The sequence below is a fragment of the Scomber japonicus genome, chromosome 8 (assembly GCF_027409825.1).
Source record: "Scomber japonicus isolate fScoJap1 chromosome 8, fScoJap1.pri, whole genome shotgun sequence".
In the NCBI taxonomy this organism is placed as follows: Eukaryota; Metazoa; Chordata; class Actinopteri; order Scombriformes; family Scombridae; genus Scomber; species Scomber japonicus.
The window spans coordinates 25530872-25545957 of NC_070585.1; the positions used below are offsets into that span (position 1 = coordinate 25530872).

A 15086-nucleotide genomic window follows, 5' to 3' on the forward strand; every position below is an offset into this window, starting at 1 on the left:
GCACGCTGCCTTTGAGGCTGCCACTAGTTAAACTGCATTGAGCCAATTCTCTAGCTGGGATGCCTGAGGATCGTATAGTCTCGCCAAAACCATCTCTATTGGCTCATACCGAATGACTTAGTTAATTAGCAAAAAGTGACAAGCTTAATCCTTTGTCTTCATGTTCTCTTATGTTATTCCCCTTCCATGTTCATCACCCACACACATACAAATACACGTACACACAAACACTGATTGCTCTCTGTTTACATTACAAGGTCTTTATGGTGCAAATAAACACAATTATTTTCTCCCTAGCTCTCATTTCTTAATTATTATCTTACTTTATGATAGGACACAGGAACATTTGTGAGATCATCTGTCAGGGTCATTTGGTTTTGACTGCTGCAGTCTTTCCTATCTACTTTTTGAAGTGTTTTGTTTGTAGTCTTGTACTCTGCAGTCTCTTTCCTTTTGTAAGCTCATCTCCATTAGAACATCAGAAATCAAATTAAAATCTAAATTGGTAAATGGACTTCATTTATATTGTGCTTCTTTTACTCTAGCAACCACTCAAAGCACTGACTGCATAACACATGCCACCCATTCACACACAAACATTTATACACTGATTGCAGAGGCAGCCATGCAAAGTGCCAACCTGCTCATCAGAAGCAATACAGCGCCTTTTCTCCAAAGCGCTTTGCAGTGTTTCTAATACTCACTCAACAATTCACAAACATGCTCACACAGCAACAGCGCAGCCATTGGGAGCAATTTGGGGGTTCTGTATCTTTCTGATTGGTTGATATCTCCTGATTGGTTGGTAAAAAAAAAGAAAAAAAAAACTAAACTAAAGAACTATCTAACATAACAAATAAAATTGAAAAAACCCTGTGTTATGTCTGGGGAATGCAAGAAAGAGGTGGGAGAACCTGTTCTCACAGCAATTTAATTCACAATCCACTTAAAATTCACTTTCTGTGCAAAACAGCACAGAAGATACTAAGCATGCATCACATTTCATATGATAAAAGCCTCTGTTTTTATTTTCTTCATTATCCATCTAAAGTTAGATTTCAAAACTGTAAAGTAGGGGAATGAGGAGGGAATATTAATGTTTCAACACAGGGAGCTACACTTCCACTTTGGAGGAAGTGTGGTGGTATTGTGATGTTATAACCTATTGTGTAAGGATAGGGCTTTTATGTCAGCTCACTTACAGGTAGATTGTAAATTGTGTTGGACAAAGCAAGTCGTCGTCAGATACTGCCAACGAAAAGGTTTTATGTGCAACCAACTCTCTACCGAAGGCTGCTTCATTATCATGTATGGTGAAGTGTCCTCAATCTTGAGAATTTCTAGTGGAACACTAAACACTAATTCAACTCCAGCCACATCAAAACAAGCCCCCCACACTGAGTAATTATTCTTCCTTCCATATCATCTGCCGTGACCTGAAAACCCATCTCTTCAATAAACACTTCATGTCTCCACTTGCTGCCTAAATCACATCCTCCTCCCAGCACATATTTTTACCTCCTGTACTTTCAGAGAAAAATGCTCTTGTGAAGAAAAAAAAGAAAGAAGAAAAACATTTCTTCATCTGTGCAGTTTCCTCACCAAGCACTTTATAATGTTGTTGCTCTAGGAATATCTGCTTATTTGCATGACTGCAAATTTCTCTGGATAATATACTGCACATCAGTTAAATTTCTATTTGTAGACACCTACAATATTTAACCCTAAAATCCTCTTGGCAGAGCTAGGCAGCAATAACATGTTAGAAACTAAACACTAACTATGAATAAAACTGTCAATAACAATATTTTTTAAAAATCTTCATGTGATCTGATAACACATATACAGTAGAATAGCATAGCCAATGTCTAATATCCCCCAAAATAATGGCAGACAGAACAGAAGAAATAGAGAAGAGCACACAGTCTCTGCACTAACTATTTAAATTCACAGGAGAAGACCTGTTTTTGTAATTTTAAATTTAATTGCAGAAGGTTCCAGGCGGAGGGAGCCACAAAAAAGCTGTTTTATTGAGTTAGTTTTGGAACTAATAAAAATAATGAAGATGTTGTGGTAAATGTTTAAAAAAATGCCTCATCCATGTCATATTTTCACAGTTGCACAACAAGAGTAATATATTGAGTATTACTGTATATAAAATATACATGTTATATAATATAACTGCATATCAGTCATGAGTCATGGGTGAGGAAAAAGGAGGGTCAGAGGGGGCAGGGGCACAAGGTGGCGCTGTGACATGCTCTGTGTGTCTACAGAGGCAGAGCTAATAGCTGTCTGGCACTTCAGTGTATAAGTCACCTGATTGATGTCCATGCTGTTGTCACAGGTCAGAGGGCGAGCCGATGTTAAGTCGTTGGAACCAAGGAAAGTGGAGATGATGCCGTTCTGGTCCACCTTTCGGATCGTTGTGCCATCAACGAAATAAATCAAACCATTCTTGTCCACGGCGATGCCTGTTGACATCAGGTAAGAAGGGAGAAAAAGGAAAAAAGAAGGAGAAAAAAAAAACGTGATAACAGGAAAACATGTTAGATGTGCGGCATCTCTGCTTGCATGACTCAGTGGACAGAACACGGTGGATACATGTGTCAAGCTTGCCTTCCCATTATTCAGGTCACTGCAAAAAGCACAGCCATCAATAATTCACAGGCTGCTTTTCTGGTATTAAATAATTTCTCAGGCAGAAGTGGGAAAGGCTGTATTCATACGGTATATATGCACTTGCCACGTCTTGTAACCCTCCTCTCTAAAATAGGGCCGCAGGAGGTGGGGGTGTCAATGAATGGTGCGTTTGGGAGATTTTTTGGCATCAGCAATCATCAACGATCTGTCCACCATTTGAGAAATGAATGAGCGAGGGAGTGGAAATGACAGCTTTGGCCAATTTTAGATGAAAGGGGTGAAAGACAGGCAGTTGCCATGGTGACAACTGTGGACTAAATTGTCTCAATGATTGAGTGTCAGCTCAGAGTTGTAAGTTGCAGCCGAGCCAGTGTGGAGTTGCAATAATCATTTGTCCCAAACTGGGAAAATACATTAACGGGCCACGGCAGCCTTCACATCACTCTTCGTGTTACCATGCTGCTTATTAGAGACAGGTGTCTATGGTAATTCAGTCATACCTCACATGAAGGGGGACTGTTTTTCATTCTCCACACTATTTTTAACACCTTGTGGTTTTGGATGTAATTCTAAGCACAGGGGTGATAATCCTAATAAGCGCTGATGACCCACCTGTGGACCAAAACAAGCAGCGTGGTGAATTATTAGAACATGACTGACCAGAAAACAGCAGAGTCGCCACAATAGTGGAAGATTCTGAATCAGCTTAAACTTCAGTTTTACCTTCAGAGTATGATTTATTTTCCAATGAAGTCTTTAAAAGCTTCTACGGAAGGTTAGTGGTTTGGTTTGACCTGTGGCTAGGTCTGCTCAAGATTGCTTTCTGCTAAAACATTGACGAGCCGAGGGAGCTCACAGTGTATCCTTGGGAGCTGGCTATTTGACAGTCTGAGAATCTCAGACAGATGAAAAGTGTCACATTTGAGTAGAGTTCACCAAATGTCTGAGAGGACGAAAAAAATGGAGCCATCTGCTCTTTCTTCTCTGGTCTCAGCTTCCACCCACTCCATCATTAGAGCCGCTCCACTCAAGCCTTTATCACCCAGCTGAAGCTGAGCTATTGCAGTTGGCATTCAGAGCGGGCAACAACTAGCGCAAAACAATTCATCTTACAGTAGCCTTTTAATCCTGAAGAATTTTAGGAAAAGTGAGCAATCCAGGCACAAATGGCACAAACAGGTTTTTTAATGCAGACAAGTTGTGCATAGCAGGTATTGACTTGTGGGTACTTGTTAGTACAGTATAACCTTTAAAGGCCCAGATACTTTACTTCACAAGCGCTGTTTGAAACAAAGCCACAAGCAAAGTCAAGTATACATTTTAAAGATATTTACTGGAATACAAAACTAAATTGAGATCATATTTCTGGAAAATAAAACAACACTCTTATGACATGCGGCAGAAATACACATCTTAAATTTACAATGGTCCTTTATTTTCCAAGTTGAAGATCTTGCTTAATTAACCTCTATACATGACCCACAGCCTAAATTCATTCATGAAAATCAGTAGGGCTAGACTTGGCACAGAGCCTAATGTGCACATAAATTTAAATTTAGCAGCTGCCTGTCTTGACCAAGAAACCTATCGCATCCCACCCCTTCATTTGAGTACAACATCTTCATTAGTTTTAAATGATACCTTTGGGTCCAGTGAGAGAGGCCTCTGGAGCTTTGCCCCCATCACCACAATGGTTCTCATCGAAGGGCAGACAGTGTTCCCCAGTTCCTGCCACCACCTCTGCATTCGACTGCAGATCCTTGGTGCCAGTTAAGATTTTTGGTCGGTAGATCCTCCGGGAGTTTGTGTCTGACACGTACAGCTGGCCAGATACTGGATCAGTTGCCAGGTAATACCGGTGTGCTGGGTTGTTACTGCATTCAAGACATAAACTTAGTTATATATGGTAAATGTAGTCAAAAATCACACTTTTCTTAAACTGCAGTTGAATAGTCATGTAATAGCACACTTTAAACTCTACAATTTGATCCAATGCAATCATCTCTAAAATACCTCAAACAACCTCTAAACTCCCAACAGTCCCCAGAAGAAATTTAGCCTGACTTTCCCACTGAATAAAACATTTTAAGTGAATAATATTATTAACATTTGATTCAATTCTACCTCTCGGGAGATAGCAACATTGTTTTCAGTGTGCATTCGATTTTTTCAAATTGTCTAAATTGGAAACATTTTTCAGAAAATGCTATTAGTACATCCCAGGGAATATAGAAAGGTGTACTGTTTAAAGACTAATAGCAAGTCCTGCATACTATTAGTGTATGTGTAATGAAATTAAGGAACTCATGTATTACAAAAAATAAATTAAAAGAGATGACAGCAAGATAATACCAATCAGGTTGTTCTTACCATTTAAGCTGCCATTAAGAATCTTATTTTCAAAAGCACACACACCATAATCAGCTAATTAAGTGTAACTTTTTTCCCATCCCACGTGCAGCTTAAAATATAAACCTTATTATCAACTTAAAATTAGCAGCAACACTGTCATGAATGCAGATAATGATCTGAAGAGGGAAATATTGTTGTGAAAAACTGTGTGAAGAATTTGCATAGCAGAAAAAAAAGAGGATAGTCTTTGAGAATGAAAAGCAGAGGACAGAGACATTTAAAAAAGATGGAAGTCAAACAGAATTTAACAGGATACCACTGCAGCGGGATTTCCAGTATAAAAAGCATAAATGACAACTTTTGTGCCAGATCATTTCATTTCATTTATCACCACTCCCCTGTGGGACTTTAGAAATTACAGAAATGACTGGCTTATGTTAATAAAGTACAACAACTAATGGCATTGTGTCTGGTGCTGCTTATTAGCATTCTTTTAACCGTCTCATAATAGATCTAACCCCTTCTGAATCAGAGAACAAAAGTATCACACATTAGGATTCAAAAGAGAACATGTGACTGACTAAAATTTAGATATGAAAAAGGCCAATTAAAGCATAATTTCATGTGACATCCCATTTAAACTAGCTTAAAATGTTGAAAAACGATTGAATTAACCTTTTCTATTAAGGCACAGTGTTGATACAACACGTGCTTAAGTGCCATTAAAGAGCTCGAAATAGAGGCAGTTAACATGAAAGATAGCTTGCTTTACAGTGCAGTCATAAACATGGCTTCTCTGCTTGTACTCCAGCTTAATGGTACCTCAGTCAATACTGGTTGGCTTTGGAAGTGGATAATATGATGGCAAAATAAATGTGGCAATGAAACATCTTTATAAAATGATGAAGATGGAATCATAAACCTTGACAGCTATTATGAGTCAAAGTAAATGCCTAAAAATGGGTGGCTGCTATCAAGTTCCTATAAAGAATTCAGCAAGACATACATTAGAAACCTTTTCTTTTACAGTCAACCTGCAGGGGGTGGACACAATAAATGATCCACCTGTGCAACATTAAGCAGTCCAATATAACAGCGCTGTACTGAATACAATCTTTGTGAAGCTCACCGTCCATCTGTTAGGACAGGTGTGTGCTAACTTGTGAGGCTTTATTGTGTGGTCTTACATCCAATATGTTGTTTACCATTACAAACTGCGGACGCACAAATCACCCCTAGACACCTCTTTGGCAGACTCAGCAAAAACTACCAATCACCGCCTGACTGTTCTCAGATCAGGTAGTGACTGACGCGACTTCATGTGGGTTCATCTGTCACTACAGAAGGAGAGTTTGAACATATCTGCCCAAAGTTTCGGCCCAGGTGCTAGTGCAGATGCTAGTCATCTCAAGATGAGACTTTTAAAATGCTACAGTTGATGGCATTGCTATGCAGGCAATCATACCCCTTCAACCAATCCAGAATTCAGGAGCATACTATGATCCTGCTTAAGCATTCACATCAAGCACTTACTTGTCACCCTGTGTTTATGCTCCCTTCACTGGCTTCCTTTAGTAACTTACATAAGGTTCAAAACCTTGATGTAGGTCTGTAAGGCCAAGAATGAAACACCATACCTTCAGATGATGGCTAAACCCTGACCTGTAGCACAATGTCTGTAATTAGCTTCTCTTTTACAATTGTGGTTTAAATATACATGGTAAATGGTAAATGGACTGTACTTACATAGCGCTTTTCCAGTCTTTATGACTAGAGATGTACCGATACCATTTTTTTTCCCTCCCAATTCCGATTCCGATACTTGTGCTGTGGGTATCAGCCGATACCGAGTACCGATACCGATACCGATACCAGTGTGTTAAAAAATAAATAAAAAATCAGACTACGCCTGCATGATTGTGATATGATTATCATTGTGGTAAGGCCTAGCTCAGGTTAAACCCTTTGTAAAACATGAATGAATACAGCAAATGGAAGCCATTTATTTTTAAATTAATTTTTAAATAGAACAGTATAAAACAGTAGTGCAACAGCAACTTAACTAAATAGACTGTGAAGTACTGCCAAACGGCTGACATGATGCGCTAACGTTAGCTCCTTGTTACAGGCGTCAGGTGATCAGTTCTTCTTCGCCCCTCTAAAACAGCAGCTGCCGATGGCAGCACAGCGCAACTGTTTTAAGAGCAGCGAAGAAGAAGTGTGTCAGAGCTAACGGAGCTAACCAGTAAATACATTCCTATTTCTAATAAATGACGTGATATCGGATCGGTGCCTGGACTCCAGTACTCGCCGATACCGATGCCAGCATTTTCGGCAGTATCGGAGGCATTTCCGATACTGGTATCTGAATCGGAAACAACTCTAGTTATGACCACTCAAAGCGCTTTTATACTACATGTCTCATTCACCCATTCATATACTGATGGTAGGGGCTACCATGCAGATGAGCCAACCTGCTCATCAGGAGGAAACTAAGCATTCATACACATTCACATACCATCGGCACAGCAACTAGAGCAATTTGGGGTTAAGTATCTTGCCCAAGGACACATTGACATGTGGACTGGACGAGCTGGGAATCTTCTGATTGGTGGACGAGTATTATACCTCCTGAACCACAGCCGCCCCATCAGCAGCATCAAGACAACTTTTGCTTTCCTAAATTCCTGTAACTTGGCTCCTTTGATCACCAAATTTAAGGGGACAAAATGATTAATTAAGGATTAACACAAACAAACCAAAAGTAGACATGAGTCACATGGACTGATAATGATCTGGACACTTGAAGGACTCTATCATTGCACAGGGCTTTGAGAAAAAGCAAAACTAACAGACTCATAACAATCCTTGTACTTCACTTCACTGTAAAGCTGTATTTGTCTTCTCTAGTGACCACGTAGAGCTTTTGCAAGGCTCATGCAGAAACATCTGGATATGGGTATTAATCAAAATTGTACTGGACCAGAAATGTTATAATAACAGCCAACTAAAATAAAAAGGAAAGGGGATGACTATGCATGTGGTAATAAAACTACAAGTGGGAAATTACTGCTTTTATTATCAGACAATTGGGTTTAAATTCATACTAAATTCACATAATTCTGCTGTGGGTAGACAAATTCACTCCCTGCAGCACCTCTTGCACTTATGGTCATTTGATCACCAGAGTAACCTCATTTCCAACATCTTTACTTGAATCAGATGGTGTTGTCTTAATCATGAATACAAAGCAGTTGTGTAAGCCCTCAGGATCAGAGCATCTGCCAAACACCATAATTGTAAATGTAATTATAAGCCTCACAGTGGTGCTGTCTATTGCAGCGCTATTATACTGGACTGAATTGCACTTTGTATACAGGAATTAATCATATATATGTTAAGACTTGTTTTTTTTAACTCATAATACAATAATTTAAACAAAGTTACACTGCACAACTCCTGATAGACTGTGCAGAGACTGCCCATTGTACAGCTGTAATTAAGCTATAATTGGTTTTCTATAATCACACACAATGAGATCCATATATTTATAGACATGATGATAAATGTGATGAGACAACATGCACTAGGAGAATACACCTACCTGTGTCTAAAGTCTTTATTTCTATGATAAAGCACACGAAGAGCAGGAAAACAGAGAAAGATAATTAGTAAATCTTAAAAGGGATACTTTTTCCTTTCATTTTCAGTTTTAACTCCAATTAGATTGTTTTTTTCGTATTGGAATGACTCAGGCTTGACACATTTTTTCTATTGTGAAAAGTCTTATTACTCCTCATTGAAACAGAAAAATAGTAGTTAGTGCAAACAATAACATAAAAGTCAAACAATGTGAATCTCTCTCTCTCTGTGTCTCTCTCTGTTTCTCTCTCTCTCTATCTCTCTCTCTCTCTCTCTCTCTCTCTCTCTCTCTCTCTCTCAATCTCTTTCTCAGTGTCAAGTGAGGAACACAAAATGAGAAAACAAACAGCTGAAACTTGGAAAGTCAAAAGTATCCCCTTAAAGGATAAACACAGGCACTAGAGAAAGTCACAGGCAATGACAATCCATTTGGCAGAAAGTGGAGAGGAAAGGCTGTGGCTGAGAGTTACAGAGTTACCCACAGAGAGGAAAAGATGTACTCCTCTCTCCATAAACCCCCATCCCGCATTACCTCTGCTTTTCTCAATTTGGCTACTCATATTGAAATATTGATTCTGCTACTTGTTACATTGCCCACTGCAGCCAGAATCTAAATACAGACTAACAGAAGTTGACAGAGGTTCTGTAAAGCCCATACTGAGTATTTGGACTCTACCAAAATATAGAAACAACTTTGGTTTTTCTAATATTAAATAGAGCATAAGCACATATTCTGCAAGCAATTATGATATGGTGCATAATACAAAGTATTTTTTGTGATCAGTAGTGGTTTAAATCTGGACTGCATCTACCATCTAACCTGAACCAAAGTTCCCTCGGTGTGTCTTATACGTTCCACTAAATTTAATATAGCTAACACAACTCCTTTTGAGTTTCTGTCCTTGTAAAAAGAGTAAAATAGTTGCTCGGAGACACACAAACCATTTCACAAACCATTATTTATCTAGGAAACAGCTGCTGAGCATGCATGCTCCTTTACAGCTGCACCCTGTTTCTCATTTATATGGTTACACACATTTCCACCTGAGAGCTGCCTTAGAGGGCTGCTCATCACTGCGTAGGTACGTCGGCAGGCTGCTGAGATAGAGGAGGAATATTTTTCACCTCTTCAAATTTCCATTTTTATGTGTGAGGATATATGAACTTCTACAGGATCCTTACAGCAACCTTCAAACCACACACTTTGGGGAACAGTGTGGTGATACTTGTCCTGTTAAAACAGTTTTCATATGTTTGTCATGCACGTGCCTGAGTAAGGATGATGGCCCAATATACATTTAATCAACATCTGCCACTTTGAAAAAAGCCAACTGGCCAAATCAGAGTCAATGCTGAAAGAGGCCAACTTGGCATGAGGGTGTAAATCATCCCAATTACACGCTGAAGACAGGATGTCTTTCCTAATTATGGAGATGGATAGGGAAAATATTTCAGATTTCTATGGGTAAAGGAGAGATGTGTGTGACTGAAAGTGTGTCCGCCATGCCATTTTGGTTTCACTCTCCACACTAAAGTTAATGTAGAATTGCAAAGTGGGACCCAACATGTACTCTGTTGGAGTACATATTTTTCATGTTGTAACATTTTTTAGGGGTCAGCAACAGTAAGTAGTAACTCTCAAGTCAAAAAATGTAAAAATAAATGCAATACATATACAATCTTTACAATGTCCATACTAAAACACAGAACATTACCATTAAGTATAATCTTTCAACTTTTCATTCATACAATCTCCAGTCACTTACACCTTGGATTTTGTACCGATATAAACAGTTTGTACCATAAATGTTCTGTTTTTTTTTTTTAAATTGACAAACTAACAGTAACATACTCTTGATCTTACCTCAGCTCCATGATACTTGTGACATTGCCAGATGGGTAGATACGACGGATGTAATTGAAATCTCCAACGTACAGACTACCATCGATGCCCCATGCCAGAGCCACCGGCGCTAACAGCTTGTTGCCTTGGGCCTGCCCATTACAGCTGGGGCATGAGATACTTCTACGCCGCCCGTTCCCCATGACAGTGGAGATCACAGGAGGCTGGAGAGAGATGAACTGGTTCTCCCCGCTGCCTTTGTAAAGAATGCCTGGGAAACAAAACAGCAGACGTCACTGGTTAAAGATACTTGGCTCATTATTTGTTTTATTTTATTTTATTGTTTTATTCAACCCAAAAATCTGTTGAGATACTCAGCTTTCAGCTAACAAGGAAATACATGCATCTGATTTACAACAGTCTACATAACATGGAATGGCACACCATTTCAGGAAATGCTCTTATTTGCTCTCTTGCTGAGAGTTAGATGAGAAGATCAATACCACTCTCATTCACATCTGTGGGTCAATTATGGAGCTAGCAGTACCTTTGTGTTGTTTTGCCCAGAGCAGTTGGAGGGGAGGGTGGCTGTGGGTGTGATAAAGGGGAAGATATGTAGTTTGTGCTGTAGTGTTTGTTTTATTTCTTTACACTTTCTTGTTTTTTGTCATATTATGTCACATTAATTTTTGATTTAGTTTTTTTTCTAAGTATGGAACTGGTGCCATACTAACTGTGTTGCAAACAGAAGAGCTTTTCAAAGTTGACCTTGCATTATGGGAAAAGTAGGATCAATTGTTTTTGTTGCCATAGCCATACTATAGACTAAGAGTCAGGATATTACTTAAATAAAGGATAAAGTTTGTTACTTTGATTGTTATCATTCTTTTAAAAATGTTTTTCTTAGTGCACAACTAAGCTACCCTTGTAACATGTTGTATGATGTGTACACAAAGAGGCTTATAAAGAATATATTGATTTATAAAGATGTCACATTGAGGTTTGAAAGAGAATTGCATGCTGTAAATATATTTCCCTCTCCTTCCAGTCTTTGTGCTAAAGTAGACTAATTCCCTCCTACCTCTTCCTCCATTCTTAACACTCATGAAAATGGGTATTGGGCTCTTTATTTCACTCTCAGCAAGAAAGCAAGTGAGCATATTTCTTAAATTATTCCTTTAAAATGGCACAGGAAAGATATATTAATAAGAATATAATTTTTCAAAGAATTACAGTGCAAACCCCCCCCCCCCCACAAAAAAAAACCAAAAACAAAAGAAACTTATGAATCCTAACATATACAGATAAACTAATTGCAATAAAATAATCAAATTCTTTTGTTTATTTAATTCAGTATACAAGGATGTATCAACATTTCAGTATTCCACTCACTAGTTATTAATACCCAAAGTCTACTGAGACTAACTCAAGTGTATGCCATCTGAATGCCAGTTTACAGCTTGGACATAGATAGACATAGGTTACTGCATATCTTTTCAACCTTACTAGACACAATATTAACTAAAACGATAAATTAAACAATTTAAGGGTTTTCAATTATGCTCTCATAATATTGTTTACCCTATCTTTAAATTGTGTCCTGTTGCAGTATAGTATCAGTCAGTTCTACTTCAGAGGCGGCAATGGCCTTTTTAAGGTTACCCTCATTACACCACTGATATGAGTTTCCTAAAGTTTGAGAAATTATGGTTTAAATGAGTTTTGTTTATGTTATGGTGATCAAAGAGCAGAAAATCGTCAAACTTAAATAGTGCAGAGAGTGGAGACAGCACACAGGCAACCAGTTGACCATAAATCCAACCTAATACTTCAGTCCTATGCATAATTATAAAATCGCTTCGGTGAGTTTATTAAAACCCCCTTCACAAAACTGAAGTATATTTTATGTAAAATAGTGTTCTTTAACTTGACCGGGAGCCTGTTTTCCCCAAGTCACAGAGAGGTGGTCAACGTAAGTATGGCGCACTGTACCTCCCCCTCAGAACAGTACATTTCACTGAGGACTCACCAAATTTGGTGAGTCACTACAGATTAATATTTTAACAAGAAGCAGATATAACTGACTTTTTAGGGGGGGGGGGGGTGTACTGATATAGTGGGACTCTCTTCAAAGGGGAAAATACATCAAAGGGAAGAAGTGCATGCTGGAAGCACTTAATTATTCACAGGCAGCAACTTGTTTGAATTCACACTGCCTCTGTCCTAATTAGTGGATCTATGACACCAATGAATGACCATATAATGTCGTTCTCCCAAAGCGTTATCCCGTAAGCCATCGTAACCCTCGAAGTATGTGAAATCGAGCGTGCAGCCATGCTGCTTGTCCCTTCTCTGATTAGTTCCTTTCATTGATTTAATTGATTGAAGGGCAAATTCAAATGAAGGCACGGTCTGGGGAGACTCTTGACAGGACAATCTGACCAATCCGTCTTTTGTATCCGAGAGCATTATACATGAGCCTCTAACAAAGACAAATAGGTCCGGGGGATGGCTTTATGTGTGACGCCATCAAACGCATGACCTTGGGACTTTAATTGAACTGTGATCCATGTGTCTGCCCACTAAATGAAACACTCAGTGAGAGTTTCATCACACTGATTGGCTGACGCTGCACTCGGAAACATAGCTACAAATAACAAATAAGCTATGTAATCTGTCTAGAATGTTAATGTCTGTTTGTGTAATAGCTTCTTAACATTCTCAGGAAAGACAAAGACGTTTCCAATATTCAGAAGCCTAATGCAGTGTGTAGGACATGGATCAGTTGCAGCAGTACAGCTGTCTAGCAGTTTGGCTGACGTTCAGCAAAAATAAAAAAAAACATTTAATGCTTAGGTCATTTTGGCAAGCTGCCATCATCCTTTTTATTTACACTTCCATCATGGTTTACAGTACACAAGTCAAACCATAGGCTATTAGACAGTGTAATGGAATGGATTAAATAAACTCATCAATCATCAAGTACCTCCCATGATCTCTCCATACTTAGTGTGGATACTGTACTCTTTCACTTATAGGCACAACTTCTGTCATTCTTATCTGCTTCAACTTAAGCAGATTAAGGTTCAGTTTTCTTCCCTCAAGGACACTTGGTCATGACACATTACTGTTGATGACTTTTACAAGAATCAAGCTTGTGACGTCTCAGCTGGAGTGCTGCACTGATGGGAATTTGGCTTCTCAATATCCAGTGCTCCAGGCTGAAGAGAGGGAACCCCACAGTGTCCTGACTAAGATGGCTTTGGAGCTCTTAAACATACAGTATATATTGTATACATTTATTTCACTCCAGAGTTTGGATGAAATCTATAAAACTCTGAACTAAACTTTCTAAAAAATGAAGATACCACAACTACTATTATGTGTGGAAAGCAGAATTTATACAATTTGGCAGAGATCTATTTTTCTGCACAGATTGAAACAAACAAGTGCTTCCCTGACAGATTTTAGTGATGTGTCTCGTTGATTAATAAATGAAAGTGTGGAGGCGTGTTTGAGTTTTGGACAGACGCTGAAGAAAGAGAAAAATCACTGTTTTGCTTGGCATAGTGAGGAAGGCTTTTGAGAAAGTCTGAGAATCTGTTGTCTCTTTTGCTCCAAGATCACTTTGATACTGCTCGATCCAGCAAACACACAGCACGTAATGTAATGAAACTGCATGTTGCATAGCATTTACCACATTATTAAACACTCAGACACGGACAGTAAAATGAAATTTGACAAATAATAAAATAAATATGTTGAGAACAATCAACAAAGTATAAATGTTTATTAGAAAATAAATGGTGGTGAATGTGAATGTAGAGAAACATGGACCAAATATGAAAGCTATTTTCTATCACATACAAAGAGAGAGAGGAAATAGAAAACTAGAAGGCGAATCATTACAGAAATATTTGAGCAGGGAGTGGAAATCATCATATACACATACTTCATCTTCCTCTTATATACAGAACTACCATTTTACCTACTTACTCTGTATATATTCACTCATTGATGACCATTTGTTTAATTAACCCATTTATTTCATTAAAATAATTACAGAAGGTACTAATCTGTTTGATAAAAGGCTAATTTGAGTTGACTAGTGAAGAAAAAGCTTTAATGCCTTCATCACAGTTTCCGAGATACAAATGCAAGGCCAAGCCTCCATACCTTATAAAATAACTAGAGCGCCCTGAGCAATGTCACCTTGGTGACACATAGAGGGTACAGAGATTGGTCGGGGAGGAGAGGAAGTGTGTCTTAATTGCACCACGTCCTTCTTTGTTCTCCTTTGCGCTGCGTCATACCACCCAAACTCCCACTGATCCACCATGATAGAGGCTAACAGTGGGTTGAAAACCACTCAGTGCTTCAAATGGAGCATGTGTGTGAGGTGTACAGTAAGCAGGCCTACGCTCCAAGATACTGAGCTCCTGAACTCTGACTGTGTCCAATAAGAATCGGCTATGTTACCCTAGATAGAGACAAGCTGCAGATGGAGGGGAAGGCATATCCACTTGTAATGAAGAAAGGAGGGGCAGGAGGACATGACTAAAGCACAGACACAAGCAATTTGCCTTATCTAGTTTGACAGGCTCTG

General features: G+C 38.8%; 1 protein-coding gene across 9 annotated transcripts in view; it reads right to left on the reverse strand.

The window, feature by feature from the left end:
- Window positions 1-15086, reverse strand: part of si:dkey-237h12.3 (teneurin-3) — a 132371-nt gene that overhangs the window by 12516 nt on the left and 104769 nt on the right. For 5 of the 9 annotated variants that reach the window (XM_053323282.1, XM_053323276.1, XM_053323275.1 and 2 more), the window contains 4 exons: window positions 10502-10751; window positions 8600-8620; window positions 4285-4517; window positions 2320-2474 (listed from right to left, as the gene is read on the reverse strand). In XM_053323282.1, the coding sequence (XP_053179257.1) occupies window positions 2320-2474; window positions 4285-4517; window positions 8600-8620; window positions 10502-10751 (659 nt within the window). The remainder of the gene's footprint in view (window positions 1-2319; window positions 2475-4284; window positions 4518-8599; window positions 8621-10501; window positions 10752-15086) is intronic. The other 4 variants (XM_053323283.1, XM_053323277.1, XM_053323280.1 and 1 more) reach the window with 1 other exon arrangement.